Raw genomic sequence first — 22238 nt, forward strand, 5'->3', positions numbered from 1 at the left:
ACGAGCGCTCGCACGAGAGCAGCTGCCGCAGAGCACGAGCGTCCGCACCGAGAGCACGAGCGAGAGGAACCATCGCAGACGTTCACCTGAAGGGTCCTGGCGCAGGTGAGCCCGAGTGACGTTCACCTGAAGGGTCCTGGCGCAGGTGAGCCCGAGTGACGTTCACCTGAAGGGTCCTGGCGCAGGTGAGCCCGAGTGACGTTCACCTGAAGGGTCCTGGCGCAGGTGAGCCCGAGTGACGTGTTCTTCTACGTTTGATCCTCGCCGCGAACTTTCCGTGAGAACTTGATAGTTTCTTCTGCGGTTACTGACATAACTGTGGAGCTAAGAAGTTTACCGCTGACAAATATTAGCTGATGACCTGCGACAACAACACACACGGACTCACAACCTGCTCTGGAAATAACCATTACCTACTTATTACTTACAACAATCGCACACACAGACGCACAATACTCACACACACACAAAAACATACCCAACACTCACAGATAACACACATTCAACACTCATACACACAACACACCCTCGCAGACACACAACACACTCACATAAACCCCACATTCAACACGTAACACAAACGCAGGCACACTCACAGATAATTCACACACAACACACCCTCACAGAAACATAACACACTCATTAACACACAACACACTCATTAAAAAAAACCACACTCACAAACGCACCACACACTCACAAACAACACCTGTTCAAACCCCTCCACACACAGAACACTCACACAACACACTCACAAATAACACACACATTCACAAAAATTGCACATAAAACACACATACAATACACAACACAATGCAACATGTACACAATCACTCCGACTACACAAAAACGTAAGACCAACACACAAACCATAAAAACGACACGAACACACACCGCACACCACTCACAGACACACCACAAACATACACACTCAACACTCACACTAGCAAAACACTTACACTCACAATGCCACGCATGCATGCATACATACACACATACATATTCAACGTGTGTATAATCTTGTGTGTGGCACGTGCAGGTTGTTGTGTTGACTTAATTTGAGGTCAGTTCTGTGGCAGCAGTGTTCAGTGGGTCAAGAGTGGTCATGTGACAGGAAGTGTCCATCAAGACTACGACGCCGACGCACACCTGCACACAAACGCACAACTGACTCGGTTTTAACCGGATGCATCATCCTTGCTCGTTGGTACTGAGGCCCTGTTGACATAAAGTTGAACATGTCTTTGATGACATCATAGCTGTGTGTTGATGACATCATAGCTGTGTGTTGATGACATCATAGCAGCGTGTTGATGACATCATAGCAGCGTGTTGATGACATCATAGCAGCGTGTTGATGACATCATAGCAGCGTGTTGATGACATCATAGCAGCGTGTTGATGACATCATAGCAGCGTGTTGATGACATCATAGCAGCGTGTTGATGACATCATAGCAGCGTGTTGATGACATCATAGCAGCGTGTTGATGACATCATAGCAGCGTGTTGATGACATCATAGCAGCGTGTTGATGACATCATAGCAGCGTGTTGATGACATCATAGCTGCGTGTTGATGACATCATAGCTGTGTGTTGATGACATCAAGGCAGCGTGTTGATGACATCATAGCAGCGTGTTGATGACATCATAGCAGCGTGTTGATGACATCATAGCAGCGTGTTGATGACATCATAGCTGTGTGTTGATGACATCATAGCAGCGTGTTGATGACATCATAGCAGCGTGTTGATGACATCATAGCTGTGTGTTGATGACATCATAGCAGCGTGTTGATGACATCATAGCAGCGTGTTGATGACATCATAGCTGTGTGTTGATGACATCATAGCAGCGTGTTGATGACATCATAGCAGCGTGTTGATGACATCATAGCTGTGTGTTGATGACATCATAGCAGCGTGTTGATGACATCATAGCAGCGTGTTGATGACATCATAGCAGCGTGTTGATGACATCATAGCAGCGTGTTGATGACATCATAGCAGCGTGTTGATGACATCAAGGCAGCGTGTTGATGACATCATAGCAGCGTGTTGATGACATCATAGCAGCGTGTTGATGACATCATAGCAGCGCTTATTCTTTGTTTACTTTGAGTGTGACTCCTGTTATACTTCTGTACGTCGGTCGTCCCACAGAGACTCTGTGTAGAGCCCCTGCGTCTCAACAAGCAGCCACTCTGGCGTAGGAACATTTCAAGAGCTTCAGTGAAGACGTTTATTACGGAGTTCTGGTCCAGGTCTGGTCCACATGTGGGTCACAGGAAGAATCTGCTTCTGTCACTTCCTGGAGCAAGTGTTGACTTATAAGGGGGTGTCAAAGTCTGTGGGGGGGGAGGGGCGAGGGACCCCGGGACAAAAATACACCAGGGAGCCGAGAGCCGTGTCACTGGACTCCACGTGGACCTCAGAGGGATCCACCTCCATGGCTGATCCGTGGATCGAGTCTCGGGGAGAAGAGACTCATGTCGGTGCGAGTCACTGTCGACCTGAGACTCGTGAGCCACGAGCAGCAGATGTCGATCAGTGATGATCCTGGAGATTTACGGGCAGCAGGAATCAAACCCTTAATCCAGTCGATCCAGTCAGCAGGACTCAGGAGGATCATCACAGGAGTCACTGCAGTCCTGCAGAGAAGACTCGTGCAGGGCGAGTCTGACTCGTTACACTGTTTCATATAAAAGTCCAGTCGTTGTGACATGTTTTTCTGCGGGTGAGTTCAGTGACCCGTGACTCAGTGACCCGTGACTCTGACTCAGGACTGACTCGGAACACAGTTGTGCGTCAGAAACTGGAAATATGATCCGAAACCTTCCTGGGACTTTATAGAACTCAGCTGTTGTTCCTCATGTTCTGATGACATCAGCAGGTCCACGTCGAGTCTTCTGACATCTGACTCACGGTACCTGACTCACAGACTCTGACTCACAGACTCACAGACACTGACTCACAGACTCTGACTCTCTGACTCACAGACTCTGACTCTCTGACTCACAGACTCTGACTCACAGACTCTGACTCACAGACTCTGACTCACAGACTCTGACTCACAGACTCTGACTCACAGACTCTGACTCACAGACTCTGACTCACAGACTCTGACTCACAGACTCTGACTCACAGACTCTGACTCGACATAAGGAACCTAGGCGTCACGTCCGAGTAACGAATCTTTCACGATGACTTGTCAGCGACTCGAGTGTTGAGTCTCATGTCAGCAGCTTCACTTCTGGACCAGAACCTTCTTCTTGAGGCGGTTCCGTTCCACTTCCTGTCTGTTATCAGCTCCGGGCGTGTCGCAGAGATCTTGTCGAATCCTCGAGTCACTCAGAGACTCGTCACTGGTCCGACTCCGAGTCTCTGAGTGGTTTGTGTGAGAAGTGGTGTCGCTAATGTAGCCGAGGTGCCTCGAGTGTCGTCACCAGAAACTCGCTGTGATGATGTCACAGGACGTGAAGTGAAGAACACACACAAACGCACACAGACACACACACAGTTGTGTAGCATGACGAGGTCACTTCCTGTCCCACATCTGGGTCATTTCCTCAAACTTCCCACGACTCCCACTGTAGATCTGTGTCGCTCTGCTGGGAACATGTGTGTGTGTGTGTGTGTGTGTAAATGTATATGTGTGTGTGTGAGTGAGTGCGTGTGTGTGTGTGATAAGAGTGATAATTGAGAAGCTACCGTTCGCTGCCAAACTCCCCGACACATGAAACCCCCACTGAGACACTCAAAGACTAAAGAATGTGTGTGTGTCTTTGTGTAGATGCTTGTGTGTGTGTGTCTTTGTGTAGATGCTTGTGTGTGTATCTGTATGTGTGTGTGTCTTTGTGTAGATGCTTATGTGTGTGTATGTGTCTTTGTGTAGATGCTTGTGTGTGTATCTGTATGTGTGTGTATGTGTCTTTGTGTACATGCTTATGTGTGTATCTGTATGTGTGTGTATGTGTCTTTGTGTACATGCTTATGTTTGTATCTGTATGTGTGTGTGTGTGTCTTTGTGTACATGCTTATGTGTGTATCTGTATGTGTGTGTATGTGTCTTTGTGTACATGCTTATGTGTGTATCTGTATGTGTGTGTATGTGTCTTTGTGTAGATGCTTGTGTGTGTATCTGTATGTGTGTGTGTCTTTGTGTAGATGCTTATGTGTGTATCTGTATGTGTGTGTATGTGTCTTTGTGTAGATGCTTGTGTGTGTATCTGTATGTGTGTGTGTCTTTGTGTAGATGCTTGTGTGTGTATCTGTATTAGTGTCCATGCTTATGTGTGTATCTGTATGTGTGTGTATGTGTCTTTGTGTACATGCTTGTGTGTGTATCTGTATGTGTGTGTATGTGTCTTTGTGTAGATGCTTATGTGTGTATCTGTATGTGTGTGTGTCTTTGTGTAGATGCTTGTGTGTGTATCTGTATTAGTGTCCATGCTTATGTGTGTGTATGTGTCTTTGTGTACATGCTTATGTGTGTATCTGTATGTGTGTGTATGTGTCTTTGTGTACATGCTTATGTGTGTATCTGTATGTGTGTGCGTCTGATAATTTTACTAGATTTTGGTTCATTTGAACATACCATAATACTGTTCCTGAGTTTGTGTGTATGCAGGTGTCTGTATCTTGTTTGTGTGTGTGTATCTGACTTTCTGTGCGTGTTTGTATCTGTGCTTGTGTAAGTGTGTGTCTGTGTATTTGTGTTTGTATCTACTTTTTTGGGTGTGTGTGTTTGTATCCAAGTTTGTGTTTGTGTGTGTGTTCCTGTTTGTGTGTATCAGTGTGTGACCCTGGCCACTCCATGCCTCCTTCTCATTGTTTCTTGCTGGTCTTCAGTGTGAGTCTGCAGGAAGTGTGTTGTGTGTCGCTGCAGGAGGATCTTCAGAACTTCCTCCTGCGATCTCTGCCTGTTGTTGTTGTTGGCTGGTGGGAGTCCCTGAACGCCTCACGGCCCTCCGACCTCTGGGGTTTATTTTCAGTCGAGAAGATTCGCCGGTGTGGAATGTGACCTCCAGTCTCGCATGTCGAGGTGCACCTCACACGCCACAGCAGCAAGTGAGGCCCGGGGGCCGTTGGTGGCCCTGTGGCTGCGTTTGTCTGGTCATCACACACACACACGTAACACACACGAAACACACACTTAAATCCATCTTCTTCTCTGAGGTCAAAGCAATGGAGAAGAGAAACGTTGTTCTTGACTCACGTTCTCCAGACGTTCTCCTGCCTCACTCTCGTTTCTTCTGCAGCTCCATATTGGGGTCCTCCTAGGGTTGGTCCGGGGCGAGGACCGGGGGAGACGATGGGGGAGACGGGGGACGAGCGGGCGGCTCAGGCCATTCAGCTCTTCGAGAACTTCGTCCAGATGTCCACGTGTAAAGGGACGCTGCAGGCCTTCAGCATCCTCTGCAGACAGCTGGACCTGGACCCGCTGGAACACAGCACCTTCTACCAGTCGCTCAAGGCCGCGCTCGACTCCTGGAAGGTCAAAGGTCTCTGGACCAAACTGGACAAGCGTGCCCAACACAAGGTCTACGGACAGAACAAGGCCTGCCAGGGAACCAGGGTGAGACATGAGTTATTATGACTCCAGACCCTTATGACTCCAGACCCTTATGACTCCAGACCCTTATGACTCCAGACCCTTATGACTCCCGACCCTTATGACTCCCGACCCTTATGACTCCCGACCCTTATGACTCCAGACCCTTAGGACTCCCGACCCTTAGGACTCCCGACCCTTAGGACTCCCGACCCTTAGGACTCCCGACCCTTATGACTCCCGACCCTTATGACTCCAGACCCTTATGACTCCAGACCCTTATGACTCCAGACCCTTATGACTCCAGACCCTTATGACTCCAGACCCTTATGACTCCCGACCCTTAGGACTCCCGACCCTTAGGACTCCCGAAGGTGAAACTTGTTGGTTTTGAAACTAGTGTGAAAGTGCATGAAGATTGCTCTGTTACCATGACAACCAAATGTCCTCATTGGACCACATGTCTTTAGTAACTTCTCAGTCGATGGACTGTCAAGTCACGCAATTGTGACCCATTCTCACGCCACACACTTGACATTTCTCTGACATCTACTGATTTAATACTTATTTTTCATTATAACAAACTGTGTTCCTTTTTGCATCAATCTAGCCAATCACCAAAGACCACACACAATATCAACCAATCAGAAGCGACATAAGGCGGGTCTTCCTTTCATGACAGCATCTCGACTCACAGAGAGAAACAACAACAGCGTGAGCTCGAGTCGTCGTAACAGCATCGTACTCTTCAATCTGTCAGTCGTCAGGGTTTATCAACTCTCAAGCCGCACTTTAATCTGAAGTTCTCGATTAACCTTACGGTTAATATTCACAAATGCAAGAGCAACGTCTGCCTTGATATCGTTTATGATCACAGTCGTACTTTGTCCTGTTTTAAAGTCCACGATCGTCAATGTTTTCCATTTGTTTATTCATTTGTTTACCACGATGGATCTGTTGTTGAAGATCTAGACCTGGATGTAAAATTCAATATAGACTATAATTTATCAATTTTTAATCAAATAATCATCAGGGGCCTCAAGAAGTTCGTAGATCTTCTACTAAATATGTGTGGAAACTGAACTCGCAAGTTCTCACCACATCTATAAAATAAAAACATGATAGTGTATTTATAAGGGTGTGTTTTTCAAAGATATCGATCATGTGATCACAGCTCCAGCAGCTTCACTTTCATCACACCTTGTTTCACAAAAATATTCATGACTTTTGTTGACTTGAAGCATCAGAATAACTTTCTTTGTTATATTATAAAAACAAGTAAGTAAGTAAGTAAGTAATATTTATTTATATAGCGCTTTTCGAGACCAGGGTCACAAAGCGCTTAGACAATCAAAACAATATTCAATAAAGTACATACTTTAAAGATCAAGATAATACTGAGAACAACACAGGAGTTCGAGAAATTCAAGGAAAAGCCTGAACAAATAGAAACGTCTTAAGATGTTTCTTAAAGGAGTCAGTAGATCCATCAAGCGCAAAGAGAGGAAGATGGTTCCAAAGCTTAGGAGCAACAGTCTGAAAAGATTTCTCTCCTCTGGTCCTGAACCGTGTGCGTGGAACCATAAGTAGATTCTGATCCACAGACCTCAGAGCCCGAGCTGGGGTGTAAGTCTGGATCAGATCACTGATGGAAGGTCTGACCATGAATAGATCTGAAAGTAAGAACCAGAATTTTAAAGTTGATCCTGAAAGAAACTGGAAGCCAGTGAAGAGTTTTAAGGATCGGAGAAATGTGAGTTCTTCTACTAGAGCGGCTCAGAATTCTCGCTGCAGAGTTCTGAATCAACTGCAGACGAGACACATCCTTCTTGTTAAGAAGCTCATAATTCTTTAATTTTTTTTTCTGAATAGCGTAAAATAGCGGATAAAAATATGAATTATAAAATGATCGATGTTGTCTTAATACAAACAGATCATCAATTTGGTGAATGAGAACATTTTAATATGTTTGTGAATAATTTAATATCCTCTCGTGTAACTACTGAGTGTTAATTTATGATCAATATTGATCGTTCGTGATTAATGAGGCTGGCGTGCATCTGAGCAGCTGATCCGGACGTACGCCACAGAATTAAAAGCTTTTACCGCTCCTTTCAGTGTTGATACTTATGGACTTTGACGTAAAAGGTGGCTTAGCATGTTTTTTGTGCGTAGAACCCCTTAGAACATGAGGCCCCTGGTGAAGGTGATGGGTTTCTGCTATAGCTGGGATGGATCTGAGGACTTCAGCAAGAAAAACTTGTGTGTATTTAAAAAAAAAAGTACTTGGATGCGGATCAAAGTGAGACACTTTTATGTGTTTACGACACGCAGCGTATTTGCTGATTAGACTAATGTTTGCTCAAAGGTTTAAAGGCAAAAACATTTGCTTAATTCAATAGGTTTAACATATTTTCCTCTCGCATTAAGAAGGTTGTTGTTTCTCGAACCGTGTCCTGAGTTAGCATGTTCTCCCTGTGGGTTCATCCGTTCACTCTTGTTGCAAAGGAGCTGAGATGGTCCGGCAGGGTTTGATGGTCAGAAGACTCTCGGGTTGTGTATCTGGAACAGACCTGATGGAGGAAACTTTCGTAACTGTTGAGATGATGGAGTGGAAAATACAGTGAGTCTCGGAGGAGAGATAAGAACCAGAATAGCTCCACTTGTGGTCAGAACACATTTCCTGTTGAGAGGCTCTTCAGATAGTCTAGTCACGAGGTCCTTCAGAGAGGGTTGGAGTCACGAGGTCCTTCAGAGAGGGTTGGAGTAACAAAGTTCTTCAGAGATGGTTGGAGTCACGAGGTTCTTCAGAGATGGTTGGAGTCGGGAGGTTCTTCAGAGATGGTTGGAGTCGGGAGGTTCTTTAGAGAGGGGTGGAGTCACAAAGTTCTTCAGAGAGGGTTGGAGTCGGGAAGTCCTTCAGAGAGGGTTAGAGTCACAAGGTCCCTCAGAGAGGGATGGAGTCGGGAGGTCCTTCAGAGAGGGTAGGAGTCACGAGGTCCTTCAGAGAGTGGTGGAGTCACAAGGTCCTTCAGAGAGGGGTGGAGTCACAAAGTTCTTCAGAGAGGGTTGGAGTCGGGAAGTCCTTCATAGAGGGTTAGAGTCACAAGGTCCTTCAGAGAGGGATGGAGTCGGGAGGTCCTTCAGAGAGGGTTGGAGTCACGAGGTCCTTCAGAGAGGGTTGGAGTCACAAAGTTCTTCAGAGATGGTTGGAGTCACGAGGTTCTTCAGAGATGGTTGGAGTCGGGAGGTTCTTCAGAGATGGTTGGAGTCGGGAGGTTCTTCAGAGATGGTTGGAGTCGGGAGTTTCTTCAGAGAGGGTTGGAGTCGGGAGGTTCTTCAGAGAGGGTTGCATTCCCGAGGTTCTTCAGAGAGGGTTTGAGTCCCGAGGTACTTCAGAGAGGGTTTGAGTCCCGAGGTACTTCAGAGAGGGTTTGAGTCCCGAGGTACTTCAGAGAGGGTTTGAGTCCCGAGGTACTTCAGAGAGGGTTGGATTCCCGAGGTTCTTCAGAGAGGGTTTGAGTCCCGAGGTACTTCAGAGAGGGTTTGAGTCCCGAGGTACTTCAGAGAGGGTTTGAGTCCCGAGGTACTTCAGAGAGGGTTTGAGTCCCGAGGTACTTCAGAGAGGGTTTGAGTCCCGAGGTACTTCAGAGAGGGTTTGAGTCCCGAGGTACTTCAGAGAGGGTTTGAGTCCCGAGGTACTTCAGAGAGGGTTTGAGTCCCGAGGTACTTCAGAGAGGGTTTGAGTCCCGAGGTACTTCAGAGAGGGTTTGAGTCCCGAGGTTCTTCAGAGAGGGTTTGAGTCCCGAGGTACTTCAGAGAGGGTTTGAGTCCCGAGGTTCTTCAGAGAGGGTTTGAGTCCTGAGGTACTTCAGAGAGAGTTGGAGTCGGGGGGGGTCTACAAAGAGTGGTGGAGTAGGGAGGTCCGAAGGTCCCCCATAGATGGTTGGAGTCGGGAGGTCATTCAGAGAGTGGTGGAGTCACAAGGTCCTTCAGCGAGTGGTGGACCTTTCCTACGTCATTGAATGCAGCACACCCTTCTCTACGTCCTTGAACGTATCATAACTTTTCATTAAAGGCCCCAAATCTCCCTTATGTCGTTGAATGCATCATAACCTTTCCTACGACATTGAATGCATCATAACCTTTCCTACGACATTGAAAGCATCATAACCTTTCTGACGACATTGAATGCATCATAACCTTTCTGACGAAATTGAATGCATCATAACCTTTCCTACGACATTAAATGCATCATAACCTTTCCTACGACATTGAATGCATCATAACCTTTCTGACGACATTGAATGCATCATAACCCTTCCAACGACATTGAATGCATCATAACCCTTCCGACGACATTGAATGCATCATAACCTTTCCTACGACATTGAATGCATCATAACCTTTCCGACGACATTGAATGCATCATAACCTTTCCGACGACATTGAATGCATCATAACCTTTCCGACGACATTGAATGCATCATAACCTTTTCGACGACATTGAATGCATCATAACCTTTCCTACGACATTGAATGCATCATAACCTTTCCTACGACATTAAATGCATCATAACCTTTCCTACGACATTAAATGCATCATAACCTTTCCTACGACATTGAATGCATCATAACCTTTCCTACGACATTGAATGCATCATAACCTTTCCTACAACATTGAATGCATCATAACCTTTCCTATGACATTAAATGCATCATAACCTTTCCTACGACATTGAATGCATCATAACCTTTCCTACAACATTGAATGCATCATAACCTTTCCTACAACATTGAATGCATCATAAGCTTTCCGACGACATTGAATGCATCATAACCTTTCCGACGACATTGAATGCATCATAAACTTTCCGACGACATTGAATGCATCATAACCTTTCCGACGACATTGAATGCATCATAACCTTTCCTACGACATTGAATGCATCATATCTATTCCTACGAATGAACTGTTCTTCATGTGTGCAGTGTCTGGTCATCGGCGGGGGTCCGTGTGGTCTCCGGACGGCCATCGAGCTGGCCCTGCTGGGCTGTAAGGTGGTGGTCATCGAGAAGAGAGACACCTTCTCCAGGAACAACGTGCTCCACCTGTGGCCCTTCACCATCCACGACCTGCGGGGCCTCGGAGCCAAGAAGTTCTTCGGCAAGTTCTGTGCCGGCGCCATCGACCACATCAGTGAGTCTATTATTATCTCCACGCCTCGTTGAGTTTCGTCCTGAAATACGGTTCAGCCGAGTCGGCGTTTTACACCTGCTGATGCTGAGTCTCTCGTTCCATGACGTCTGCGGCGTTTATTTTAGTCCAACAGACGATGACTTTGATCGCAGGTATACGACAACTGCAGCTGATGCTGCTGAAGATTTCTCTGATCCTCGGAGTCGAAATCCACGTCAACGTTGAATTCTCCAAGATCCTGGAGCCATCAGAGGATCAGATCCAAGATGGTGAGAGTGACTCTTACCTATTTGACTCTCTGACTCGATGATTCTTTCACTTGTTACCTACTTGACTCTCTGACTCGATGATTCTTTGACTCGTTGCCTACTTGACTCTTTACCTGCTTTTTTCTTTGACTCGTCACCTGCTCGATCCTTTGACTCGATGATTCTTCGACTCATTACCTACTTGACTCTTTGACTCGTCACCTGCTCGATTCTGTGACTCGATAATTCTTTCACTTGTTACCTACTTGACTCAATGATTCTTTGACTCATTACCTACTTGAATCTTTGACTCCTCACCGGCTCGATTCTTTGACTCGTCACCTGCTTGACTCTTTGACTCGTTACCTAATGATTCTTTGACTCGTAACCTAATGATTCTTTGACTCTTTACCTAATGATTCTTTGACTCGTAACCTAATGATTCTTTGACTCGTAACGTAATGATTAATTGACCCGTCACCTGCTTGATTCTTTGACTCTTTACATCCTCGATTCTTTGACTCGTTACCTAATGATTCTTTGACTCGTAATCTAATGATTCATTGACTCGTCACCTGCTTGATTCTTTGACTCTTTACATCCTCGATTCTTTGACTCGTTACCTAATGATTCTTTGACTCGTAATCTAATGATTCATTGACTCGTCACCTGCTTGATTCTTTGACTCTTTACATCCTCGATTCTTTGACTCGTTACCTAATGATTCTTTGACTCGTAATCTTATGATTCATTGACTCGTCACCTGCTTGATTCTTTGACTCTTTACATCCTCGATTCTTTGACTCGTTACCTAATGATTCTTTGACTCGTAATCTAATGATTCATTGACTCGTCACCAGCTTGATTCTTTGACTCTTTACATCCTCGATTCTTTGACTCGTTACCTAATGATTCTTTGACTCGTAATCTAATGATTCATTGACTCGTCACCTGCTTGATTCTTTGACTCTTTACATCCTCGATTCTTTGACTCGTTACCTAATGATTCTTTGACTCGTAATCTAATGATTCATTGACTCGTCACCTGCTTGATTCTTTGACTCTTTACATCCTCGATTCTTTGACTCGTTACCTAATGATTCTTTGACTCGTAATCTTATGATTCATTGACTCGTCACCTGCTTGATTCTTTGACTCTTTACATCCTCGATTCTTTGACTCGTTACCTAATGATTCTTTGACTCGTAATCTAATGATTCATTGACTCGTCACCTGCTTGATTCTTTGACTCTTTACATCCTCGATTCTTTGACTCGTTACCTAATGATTCTTTGACTCGTAATCTAATGATTCATTGACTCGTCACCAGCTTGATTCTTTGAGTCTTTACCTGCTTGATTCTTTGACTCGTTACCTGCTCGATTCTTTGACTCTTTACCTAATGATTCTTTGACTCTTTACATCCTCGATTCTTTGACTCGTTACCTAATGATTCTTTGACTCGTAATCTAATGATTCATTGACTCGTCACCTGTTTGATTCTTTGACTCATTACATCCTCGATCCTTTGACTTGTTACCTAATGATTCATTGACTCGTAACCTTATGATTCATTGACTCGTCACCTGTTTGATTCTTTGACTCTTTTCATCCTCAATCCTTTGACTTGTTACCTAATGATTCTTTGACTCGTAATCTTATGATTCATTGACTCGTCACCTGCTTGACTCTTTGACTCATTACATCCTCGATCCTTTGACTCGTTACCTAATGATTCTTTGACTTTGAGGTCCTGATGCTCATTCTTTTTGAAAACTGAGCGTTTCTCACGCTGCTCTTTGTTGTGTCCTGGACCTCACTGTCCTGCTCCTCACTGTCCTGCTCCTCACTGTCCTGCTCCTCACTGTCCTGCTCCTCATCGTCCTGCTCCTCACTGTCCTGCTCCTCATCGTCCTGCTCCTCACTGTCCTGCTCCTCATCGTCCTGCTCCTCACTGTCCTGCTCCTCATCGTCCTGCTCCTCATCGTCCTGCTCCTCATCGTCCTGCTCCTCATCGTCCTGCTCTTCTTCAGGTGCCGGCTGGCGAGCAGAAGTCCGACCTGCTGGTCACTCCGTGTCAGAAATGGACTTTGACGTGGTGATCGGCGCTGACGGAAGGAAGAACACACTCGACGGTGAGGCCTTCAAGAAGAGTTGTGTGGCATGAAGTCTGATCTTCGCTCCTCCAGGCTTCAGCCGTAAAGAGTTCCGTGGGAAGCTGGCGATCGCCATCACGGCCAACTTCGTCAACAGGAACACGACGGCCGAGGCCAAGGTGGAGGAGATCAGCGGCGTGGCCTTCATCTTCAACCAGAAGTTCTTCCTGGAGCTGAAGGAGGAGACGGGTCGGTATCTGGTCCTTGGACCTCAGAATCCAAATGTCCCTGACTGGGTTCTTCCTGCAGGAATCGACCTGGAGAACATCGTGTACTACAGAGACAACACGCACTACTTCGTCATGACGGCCAAGAAGCAGAGTCTGCTGGACAAGGGAGTCATTATCAACGTGAGTCACTCGAGTCGTGCATCTGTGACCTCAACCTCTGACTCTGAAGTAGACGTGTTTCTTTGACTCACCTGCTTGATTCATTGACTCATTACCTGATCGATCTAATGACTCATTACCTGCTTGATTCATTGACTCATTACCTGATCGATCTAATGACTCATTACCTGCTTGATTCATTGACTCATTACCTGATCGATCTAATGACTCATTACCTGCTTGATTCATTGACTCATTACCTGATCGATCTAATGACTCATTACCTGCTTGATTCATTGACTCATTACCTGATCGATCTAATGACTCATTACCTGCTTGATTCATTGACTCATTACCTGATCGATCTAATGACTCATTACCTGCTTGATTCATTGACTCATTACCTGATCGATCTAATGACTCATTACCTGCTTGATTCATTGACTCATTACCTGATCGATCTAATGACTCATTACCTGCTTGATTCATTGACTCATTACCTGATCGATCTAATGACTCATTACCTGCTTGATTCATTGACTCATTACCTGATCGATCTAATGACTCATTACCTGCTTGATTCATTGACTCATTACCTGATCGATCTAATGACTCATTACCTGCTTGATTCATTGACTCATTACCTGATCGATCTAATGACTCATTACCTGCTTGATTCATTGACTCATTACCTGATCGATCTAATGACTCATTACCTGCTTGATTCATTGACTCATTACCTGATCGATCTAATGACTCATTACCTGCTTGATTCATTGACTCATTACCTGATCGATCTAATGACTCATTACCTGCTTGATTCATTGACTCATTACCTGATCGATCTAATGACTCATTACCTGCTTGATTCATTGACTCATTACCTGATCGATCTAATGACTCATTACCTGCTTGATTCATTGACTCATTACCTGATCGATCTAATGACTCATTACCTGCTTGATTCATTGACTCGTTTACTGCTTGATTAATTGTCTTTTCAACTACTTGATTTAATGACTCATTATCTTCTTGGCTCATTGACTCATTAACTGCTTGATTAAATGAGTCATCACCTGCTCGGTTCCTTGACTCGTCACCTGCTCGGTTCATTGACTCGTCACCTGCTCGGTTCATTGACTCGTCACCTGCTCGGTTCATTGACTCGTCACCTGCTCGGTTCCTTGACTCGTCACCTGCTCGGTTCCTTGACTCGTCACCTGCTCGGTTCCTTGACTCGTCACCTGCTCGGTTCATTGACTCGTCACCTGCTCGGTTCATTGACTCGTCACCTGCTCGGTTCCTTGACTCGTCACCTGCTCGGTTCATTGACTCGTCACCTGCTCGGTTCCTTGACTCGTCACCTGCTCGGTTCATTGACTCGTCACCTGCTCGGTTCCTTGACTCGTCACCTGCTCGGTTCATTGACTCGTCACCTGCTCGGTTCCTTGACTCGTCACCTGCTCGGTTCATTGACTCGTCACCTTCTCGGTTCATTGACTCGTCACCTGCTCGGTTCATTGACTCGTCACCTGCTCGGTTCATTGACTCGTCACCTGCTCGGTTCCTTGACTCGTCACCTGCTCGGTTCATTGACTCGTCACCTGCTCGGTTCCTTGACTCGTCACCTGCTCGGTTCATTGACTCGTCACCTGCTCGGTTCATTGACTCGTCACCTGCTCGGTTCATTGACTCGTCACCTGCTCGGTTCCTTGACTCGTCACCTGCTCGGTTCCTTGACTCGTCACCTGCTCGGTTCCTTGACTCGTCACCTGCTCGGTTCATTGACTCGTCACCTGCTCGGTTCCTTGACTCGTCACCTGCTCGGTTCCTTGACTTGTCACCTGCTCGGTTCATTGACTCGTCACCTGCTCGGTTCCTTGACTCGTCACCTTCTCGGTTCCTTGACTCGTCACCTGCTCGGTTCCTTGACTCGTCACCTGCTCGGTTCCTTGACTCGTCACCTGCTCGGTTCCTTGACTCGTCACCTGCTCGGTTCCTTGACTCGTCACCTGCTCGGTTCCTTGACTCGTCACCTGCTCGGTTCATTGACTCGTCACCTGCTCGGTTCCTTGACTCGTCACCTGCTCGGTTCATTGACTCGTCACCTGCTCGGTTCCTTGACTCGTCACCTGCTCGGTTCATTGACTCGTCACCTGCTCGGTTCCTTGACTCGTCACCTGCTCGGTTCCTTGACTCGTCACCTGCTCGGTTCATTGACTCGTCACCTGCTCGGTTCCTTGACTCGTCACCTGCTCGGTTCCTTGACTCGTCACCTGCTCGGTTCCTTGACTCGTCACCTGCTCGGTTCATTGACTCGTCACCTTCTCGGTTCCTTGACTCGTCACCTGCTCGGTTCATTGACTCGTCACCTGCTCGGTTCCTTGACTCGTCACCTGCTCGGTTCATTGACTCGTCACCTGCTCGGTTCCTTGACTCGTCACCTGCTCGGTTCATTGACTCGTCACCTGCTCGGTTCATTGACTCGTCACCTGCTCGGTTCATTGACTCGTCACCTGCTCGGTTCATTGACTCGTCACCTGCTCGGTTCATTGACTCGTCACCTGCTCGGTTCATTGACTCGTCACCTGCTCGGTTCATTGACTCGTCACCTGCTCGGTTCATTGACTCGTCACCTGCTCGGTTCATTGACTCGTCACCTGCTCGGTTCCTTGACTCGTCACCTGCTCGGTTCATTGACTCGTCACCTGCTCGGTTCATTGACTCGTCACCTGCTCGGTTCCTTGACTCGTCACCTGCTCGGTTCATTGACTCGTCACCTGCTCGGTTCCTTGACTCGTCACCTGCTCGGTTCATTGACTCGTCACCTGCTCGGTTCATTGACTCGTCACCTGCTCGGTTCCTTGACTCGTCACCTGCTCGGTTCCTTGACTCGTCACCTGCTCGGTTCCTTGACTCGTCACCTGCTCGGTTCATTGACTCGTCACCTGCTCGGTTCCTTGACTCGTCACCTGCTCGGTTCCTTGACTCGTCACCTGCTCGGTTCCTTGACTCGTCACCTGCTCGGTTCATTGACTCGTCACCTGCTCGGTTCCTTGACTCGTCACCTGCTCGGTTCCTTGACTCGTCACCTGCTCGGTTCATTGACTCGTCACCTGCTCGGTTCATTGACTCGTCACCTGCTCGGTTCCTTGACTCGTCACCTGCTCGGTTCCTTGACTCGTCACCTGCTCGGTTCCTTGACTCGTCACCTGCTCGGTTCCTTGACTCGTCACCTGCTCGGTTCCTTGACTCGTCACCTGCTCGGTTCCTTGACTCGTCACCTGCTCGGTTCATTGACTCGTCACCTGCTCTGTTCATTGACTCGTCACCTGCTCTGTTCATTGACTCGTCACCTGCTCGGTTCATTGACTCGTCACCTGCTCGGTTCCTTGACTCGTCACCTGCTCGGTTCCTTGACTCGTCACCTGCTCGGTTCATTGACTCGTCACCTGCTCGGTTCATTGACTCGTCACCTGCTCGGTTCATTGACTCGTCACCTGCTCGGTTCATTGACTCGTCACCTGCTCGGTTCATTGACTCGTCACCTGCTCGGTTCATTGACTCGTCACCTGCTCGGTTCCTTGACTCGTCACCTGCTCGGTTCATTGACTCGTCACCTGCTCGGTTCCTTGACTCGTCACCTGCTCGGTTCATTGACTCGTCACCTGCTCGGTTCATTGACTCGTCACCTGCTCGGTTCCTTGACTCGTCACCTGCTCGGTTCATTGACTCGTCACCTGCTCGGTTCCTTGACTCGTCACCTGCTCGGTTCATTGACTCGTCACCTGCTCGGTTCCTTGACTCGTCACCTGCTCGGTTCCTTGACTCGTCACCTGCTCGGTTCCTTGACTCGTCACCTGCTCGGTTCCTTGACTCGTCACCTGCTCGGTTCATTGACTCGTCACCTGCTCGGTTCATTGACTCGTCACCTGCTCGGTTCCTTGACTCGTCACCTGCTCGGTTCCTTGACTCGTCACCTGCTCGGTTCATTGACTCGTCACCTGCTCGGTTCCTTGACTCGTCACCTGCTCGGTTCCTTGACTCGTCACCTGCTCGGTTCCTTGACTCGTCACCTGCTCGGTTCCTTGACTCGTCACCTGCTCGGTTCCTTGACTCGTCACCTGCTCGGTTCATTGACTCGTCACCTGCTCGGTTCCTTGACTCGTCACCTGCTCGGTTCCTTGACTCGTCACCTGCTCGGTTCCTTGACTCGTCACCTGCTCGGTTCCTTGACTCGTCACCTGCTCGGTTCCTTGACTCGTCACCTGCTCGGTTCATTGACTCGTCACCTGCTCGGTTCATTGACTCGTCACCTGCTCGGTTCCTTGACTCGTCACCTGCTCGGTTCATTGACTCGTCACTGACTTATTTGCTCAGAGAGACTCGTCTGTTGACTCGTTTACTTCTGCGAGTCGTCGACTCTCGTCGCACCCGAGTCAGATCCAACACGACGCAGATGACGGACAGGTTTGCTCTGTGCAGGACTTCATCGAGACGGAGCGTCTGCTCGGCCCCGACAACGTCCACCAGGAGGCGCTGCTGTCGTACGCCCGCGAGGCGGCCGACTTCGGCACCAACTACCAGCTGCCGTCGCTGGACTACGCCATCAACCACTACGGGCAGCCGGACGTGGCCATGTTCGACTTCACCAGCATGTACGCCTCGGAGAACGCCGCCCTGATCCGGGAGAAGCACGGGCGCCAGCTGCTGGTGGCGCTGGTGGGCGACAGCCTGCTGGAGGTACCATGACTCTGCACTTTTGTTTCCACGCACACCTGTTGACCTCTGACCTCTGCAGCCCTTCTGGCCCATGGGGACGGGTTGCGCCCGCGGGTTTTTGGCCGCCTTCGACACCGCCTGGATGGTGAAGAGCCACACTCAGGGCAGGAACCCCCTGGAGGTCCTGGCCGAGAGGCGAGTCCCTCCTGCTCCGTCCCCCCTGCATCCACCCCACGTCACTCACTCGCCCTTGTGCCCTCAGAGAGAGAGTCTACCGGCTGCTGCCTCAGACCACCACCGAGAACATCAGCAAGAACTTTGACCAGTACTCCATCGACCCGACGACCCGCTACCCCAACATCAACTCCAGCCGAGTGCGCCCCCACCAGGTCAGTCTGCGGCCCCCGTCGACCTTCACGTCGCCACCTACAGGATTTGACGAGGAAGTTCATAGAAGTCAATAGTCGCAGTACGACCGCTCGAAAATACTATTTCTCCACTAAAATGAGGGTAAAAAACACTCCCAGCTGAAGGGATGAGTTCACTGAGAGGGAGTGAGTTGTTCATGTACAAGAACATTGAATAGTTTAAATTAACAATGGATTATTGATCTACTTTTACTACTAATTCAACTACTACTTTTACTGTTCTACTACTTATAATTTATGACTAATTCCACTACTACTTCTACTACTACTTCTAATTTTACTTCTAATTTTACTACTTATTCCACTACAACTTCTAATTTTACTATTTATTCTACTACTCTTATGCTCTACTACTTCTACTTTTACTACTGTTAGTTTTCTATTTCTTATAATTTTACTACTAATTCCACTACTACTTCTACTACTACCACTAATTAAAATTTTACTACTAATTCTACTACTATTTTTATGTTCTGCTACTTATACTTTTACTACTAATTCCACATCAACTTACACTTTTCCTAGATTCAATTCTATTTACAATTAAATTAATAATAAAAATAAATCGAATTATATATTATTATATATTATAATTATTATATAAAAAAATGTTTACACATAGTTGATGTAATTCCAGTAATACAAAAATTAATGTTATACGATTTTGCAACAAGTATTGTATTATTCCAACCTTAACCATGTATAATTAATTTTAATGGCTATAAATTAGATTATATTAAAAAAAATAAAAAATGATTGGAAGTAGAATAACTCATGCATTTATCCTAAAACATATTCATTCTTTTAAATTTTTAACAAAAAACAAGACTAGATGTATTAGTTTTTAATTAAATAATTTCATTCAATGCAACCTTTCGATATAGAAAATATTGGTTTAAATCAATTATTAATTAATTGAATAAAGAAAACGACAGTTAAAACACAATAAATCATTGATGCTCCTCCCACAGGTGCGGCACCTGTTCATGGACGGGCAGCAGGACCGAGGAGCATCCAGACCCGCCGGCCTCAGTGAGTTCCTGGACATCTGTGACGCACCTGCGCCAGATCGTCTCTCGTGTCGCCGCGTGTCAATATCTTTGACGGTTCATCAACATTAGGGGTCGTTAAGTAACTTCATCCTGCTTCGGCGCCGGTGCCGACTGTAACCGGACCCGGGTCGATCAGATTCCAGCACACATGCAGCGGTCACTGTGGGGGTGTCACAACATTGATACTGTCAAATATTTATTTCTTCACGATACCATATAAATATATATACAGTGAATCCAGCAGCTTTTAAAGCTGATGTTTGGACATATTTTGGTTTGAAAACAAATGAAAGCAGTTACGACTTCGTCAAGAGTCATGTGGTCTGTAAATACTACAACACCAGAGTCAAGTACTGGACAATACTACACATATATACTTGTTACTACACTATCACAACACCAGAGTCAAGTACTGGACAATACAACACATATATACTTGTTACTACACTATCACAACACCAGAGTCAAGTACTGGAAAATACTACACATATATACTTGTTACTACACTATCACAACACCAGAGTCAAGTACTGGACAATTCTACACATATATACTTGTAACTACACTATCAGACACCAGACTCAAGTACTGGACAATTCTACACATATATACTTGTTACTACACTATCACAACACCAGACTCCAGTACTGGACAATTCTACACGTATATACTTGTTACTACACTATCACAACACCAGACTCAAGTACTGGAAAATACTACAAATATATACTTGTTACTTCACTATCACAACACCAGAGTCAAGTACTGGACAATTCTACACATATATACTTGTTACTACACTATCACAACACCAGACTCAAGTACTGGAAAATACTACAAATATATACTTGTTACTTCACTATCACAACACCAGAGTCAAGTACTGGACAATACTACACATGTATACTTGTTACTACACTATCACAACACCAGAGTCAAGTACTGGACAATACTACACATATATACTTGTTACTACACTATCACAACACCAGAGTCAAGTACTGGACAATACTACACATGTATACTTGTTACTACACTATCACAACACCAGAGTCAAGTACTGGACAATACTACACATATATACTTGTTACTACACTATCACAACACCAGAGTCAAGTACATGACAATACTACACAACTACTAACTGCTAACCTTGTGACCCCCAGAGTCGGACCTGAGACCAGGGCGGCTGCTGACCTGGTGTCAGAAACAGACTCGTGGCTACAGAGGAGTCGAGGTCACTAACCTGACGTCGTCCTGGAGGAGCGGCCTCGCCCTGTGTGCCCTCATCCACCACCACAGACCCCGACTCATGTACGTGCGTTAGCCTTTGAGCAAGGCAGCTCTCTCTCTCTCTCTCTCTCTCTCTCTTTCTATTTCGTCTTTACTGACCGCCTGAGGCGGTGCTTCAAGCACTGAATGTATCTCGTGTATGCGCTGTTCGAGTGTTAATACCAACAAAGTCACATGTGACCACTGATAGGGTATATCTTCCGGTGAAATCAAAGGATCTGTTCCTTTTCATCTTCTCGCTGCGCAGGTAGACCGCATGTCACAAGCTAGATCAAGGACTAGTTATTTTGTGCGTTGCTGGTAGTCTCGCGACTTCTGTCGGAGCTGCGAACTTTTTGCCCTCCAGAGGCTGCAACGAACTTTGACGCTGAGAAGTTGTAGCGGCTCTCCGTGGACACTTCCGCCTCGGATCGTCATTGTTTGGCTAAGAACCAACTTTTCTTATTACATTTTGTTCGGTGCAACCTGTTGTACTCTCCTTTGGTTGCATTAATTCTTTGTTGGTGACAGCAGTGTATTCGCTCCCTCTCCCAAAATTGTACACTAAATATTTATATATCTATCATTGAATATCAGTACAACCTGTTGTACTCGCTTTGGTTGTATTTTGATTTTCTTTGGTGACGGCATTTATACCGCTGATTTACAGCTACCGTTATTGAGTGCCGGTGCAACCTATTACCTTGGTTTGTATTTTTATCTGTGTGGCCTTCCTTCGTTACTAACATGCTTGGCGGCCCTCTTGCTCAGCCTGTATGGCTTCTCTGCAGCCTGAAGATGGCCATGATATGTGTCCCTCATGCCTTGGTCTCGAGCACCTGAGGGAAGGTCTTTCAGAAGATCCCTGCATGAACGGCAGCTTCATGCCCCGGGGAGTTAGGGCCGCCAGAATTGCTGAGGTGGAACAACTGTTGGGCCTCGTTTCGTTGCCTGAGCAGTTGACCTCAGCCCAGCGGCAGACTCCGGCCGATCTAAACGGCAGGCTGCTGAGACTAGAGGCCCCACCCAAGGAGGGTAATCAAATGAGATCCTTCTTGCTGGCCTTCAAGTGGGACTGGTGAAAGAGAGTTAGGTGATCCTGCTCCTCCACAGGCTCAGCCAGCTTCGGCCAGTGCCTTTGTCAGGCTTGCATCAGCTCCCGCCAACCTTACTGTGCCTCCAAAGCCTATGACGCAGCGGGACGCATAGATAATTCTAGGTCCCACCTGATGCTTGCTTTATCGTCATCCCTACAAGAGACTCCACTGGATGCTTCC

At 46.7% G+C, this 22238-nt stretch overlaps 1 protein-coding gene across 1 annotated transcript in view; it reads left to right on the forward strand.

Annotated features, from left to right (window-relative positions):
- Window positions 1-40: 40 nt before the first annotated feature.
- The window catches only part of LOC148074355 (F-actin-monooxygenase mical2b-like), a 38079-nt gene continuing 15881 nt past the window's right edge, over window positions 41-22238 (forward strand). Inside the window, exons 1-12 of the mRNA XM_087797647.1 lie at window positions 41-225; window positions 5262-5578; window positions 10547-10754; window positions 10907-11023; window positions 13036-13137; window positions 13192-13347; window positions 13408-13508; window positions 17973-18230; window positions 18289-18404; window positions 18472-18598; window positions 19609-19669; window positions 20856-21003. Coding sequence (XP_087653773.1) covers window positions 5315-5578; window positions 10547-10754; window positions 10907-11023; window positions 13036-13137; window positions 13192-13347; window positions 13408-13508; window positions 17973-18230; window positions 18289-18404; window positions 18472-18598; window positions 19609-19669; window positions 20856-21003 — 1658 coding nt within the window. The 5' untranslated portion in view covers window positions 41-225; window positions 5262-5314. The remainder of the gene's footprint in view (window positions 226-5261; window positions 5579-10546; window positions 10755-10906; window positions 11024-13035; window positions 13138-13191; window positions 13348-13407; window positions 13509-17972; window positions 18231-18288; window positions 18405-18471; window positions 18599-19608; window positions 19670-20855; window positions 21004-22238) is intronic.

The sequence above is a fragment of the Callionymus lyra genome, chromosome 8, assembly GCF_982586985.1.
Source record: "Callionymus lyra chromosome 8, fCalLyr1.hap1.1, whole genome shotgun sequence".
Lineage (NCBI taxonomy): Eukaryota > Metazoa > Chordata > Actinopteri > Syngnathiformes > Callionymidae > Callionymus > Callionymus lyra.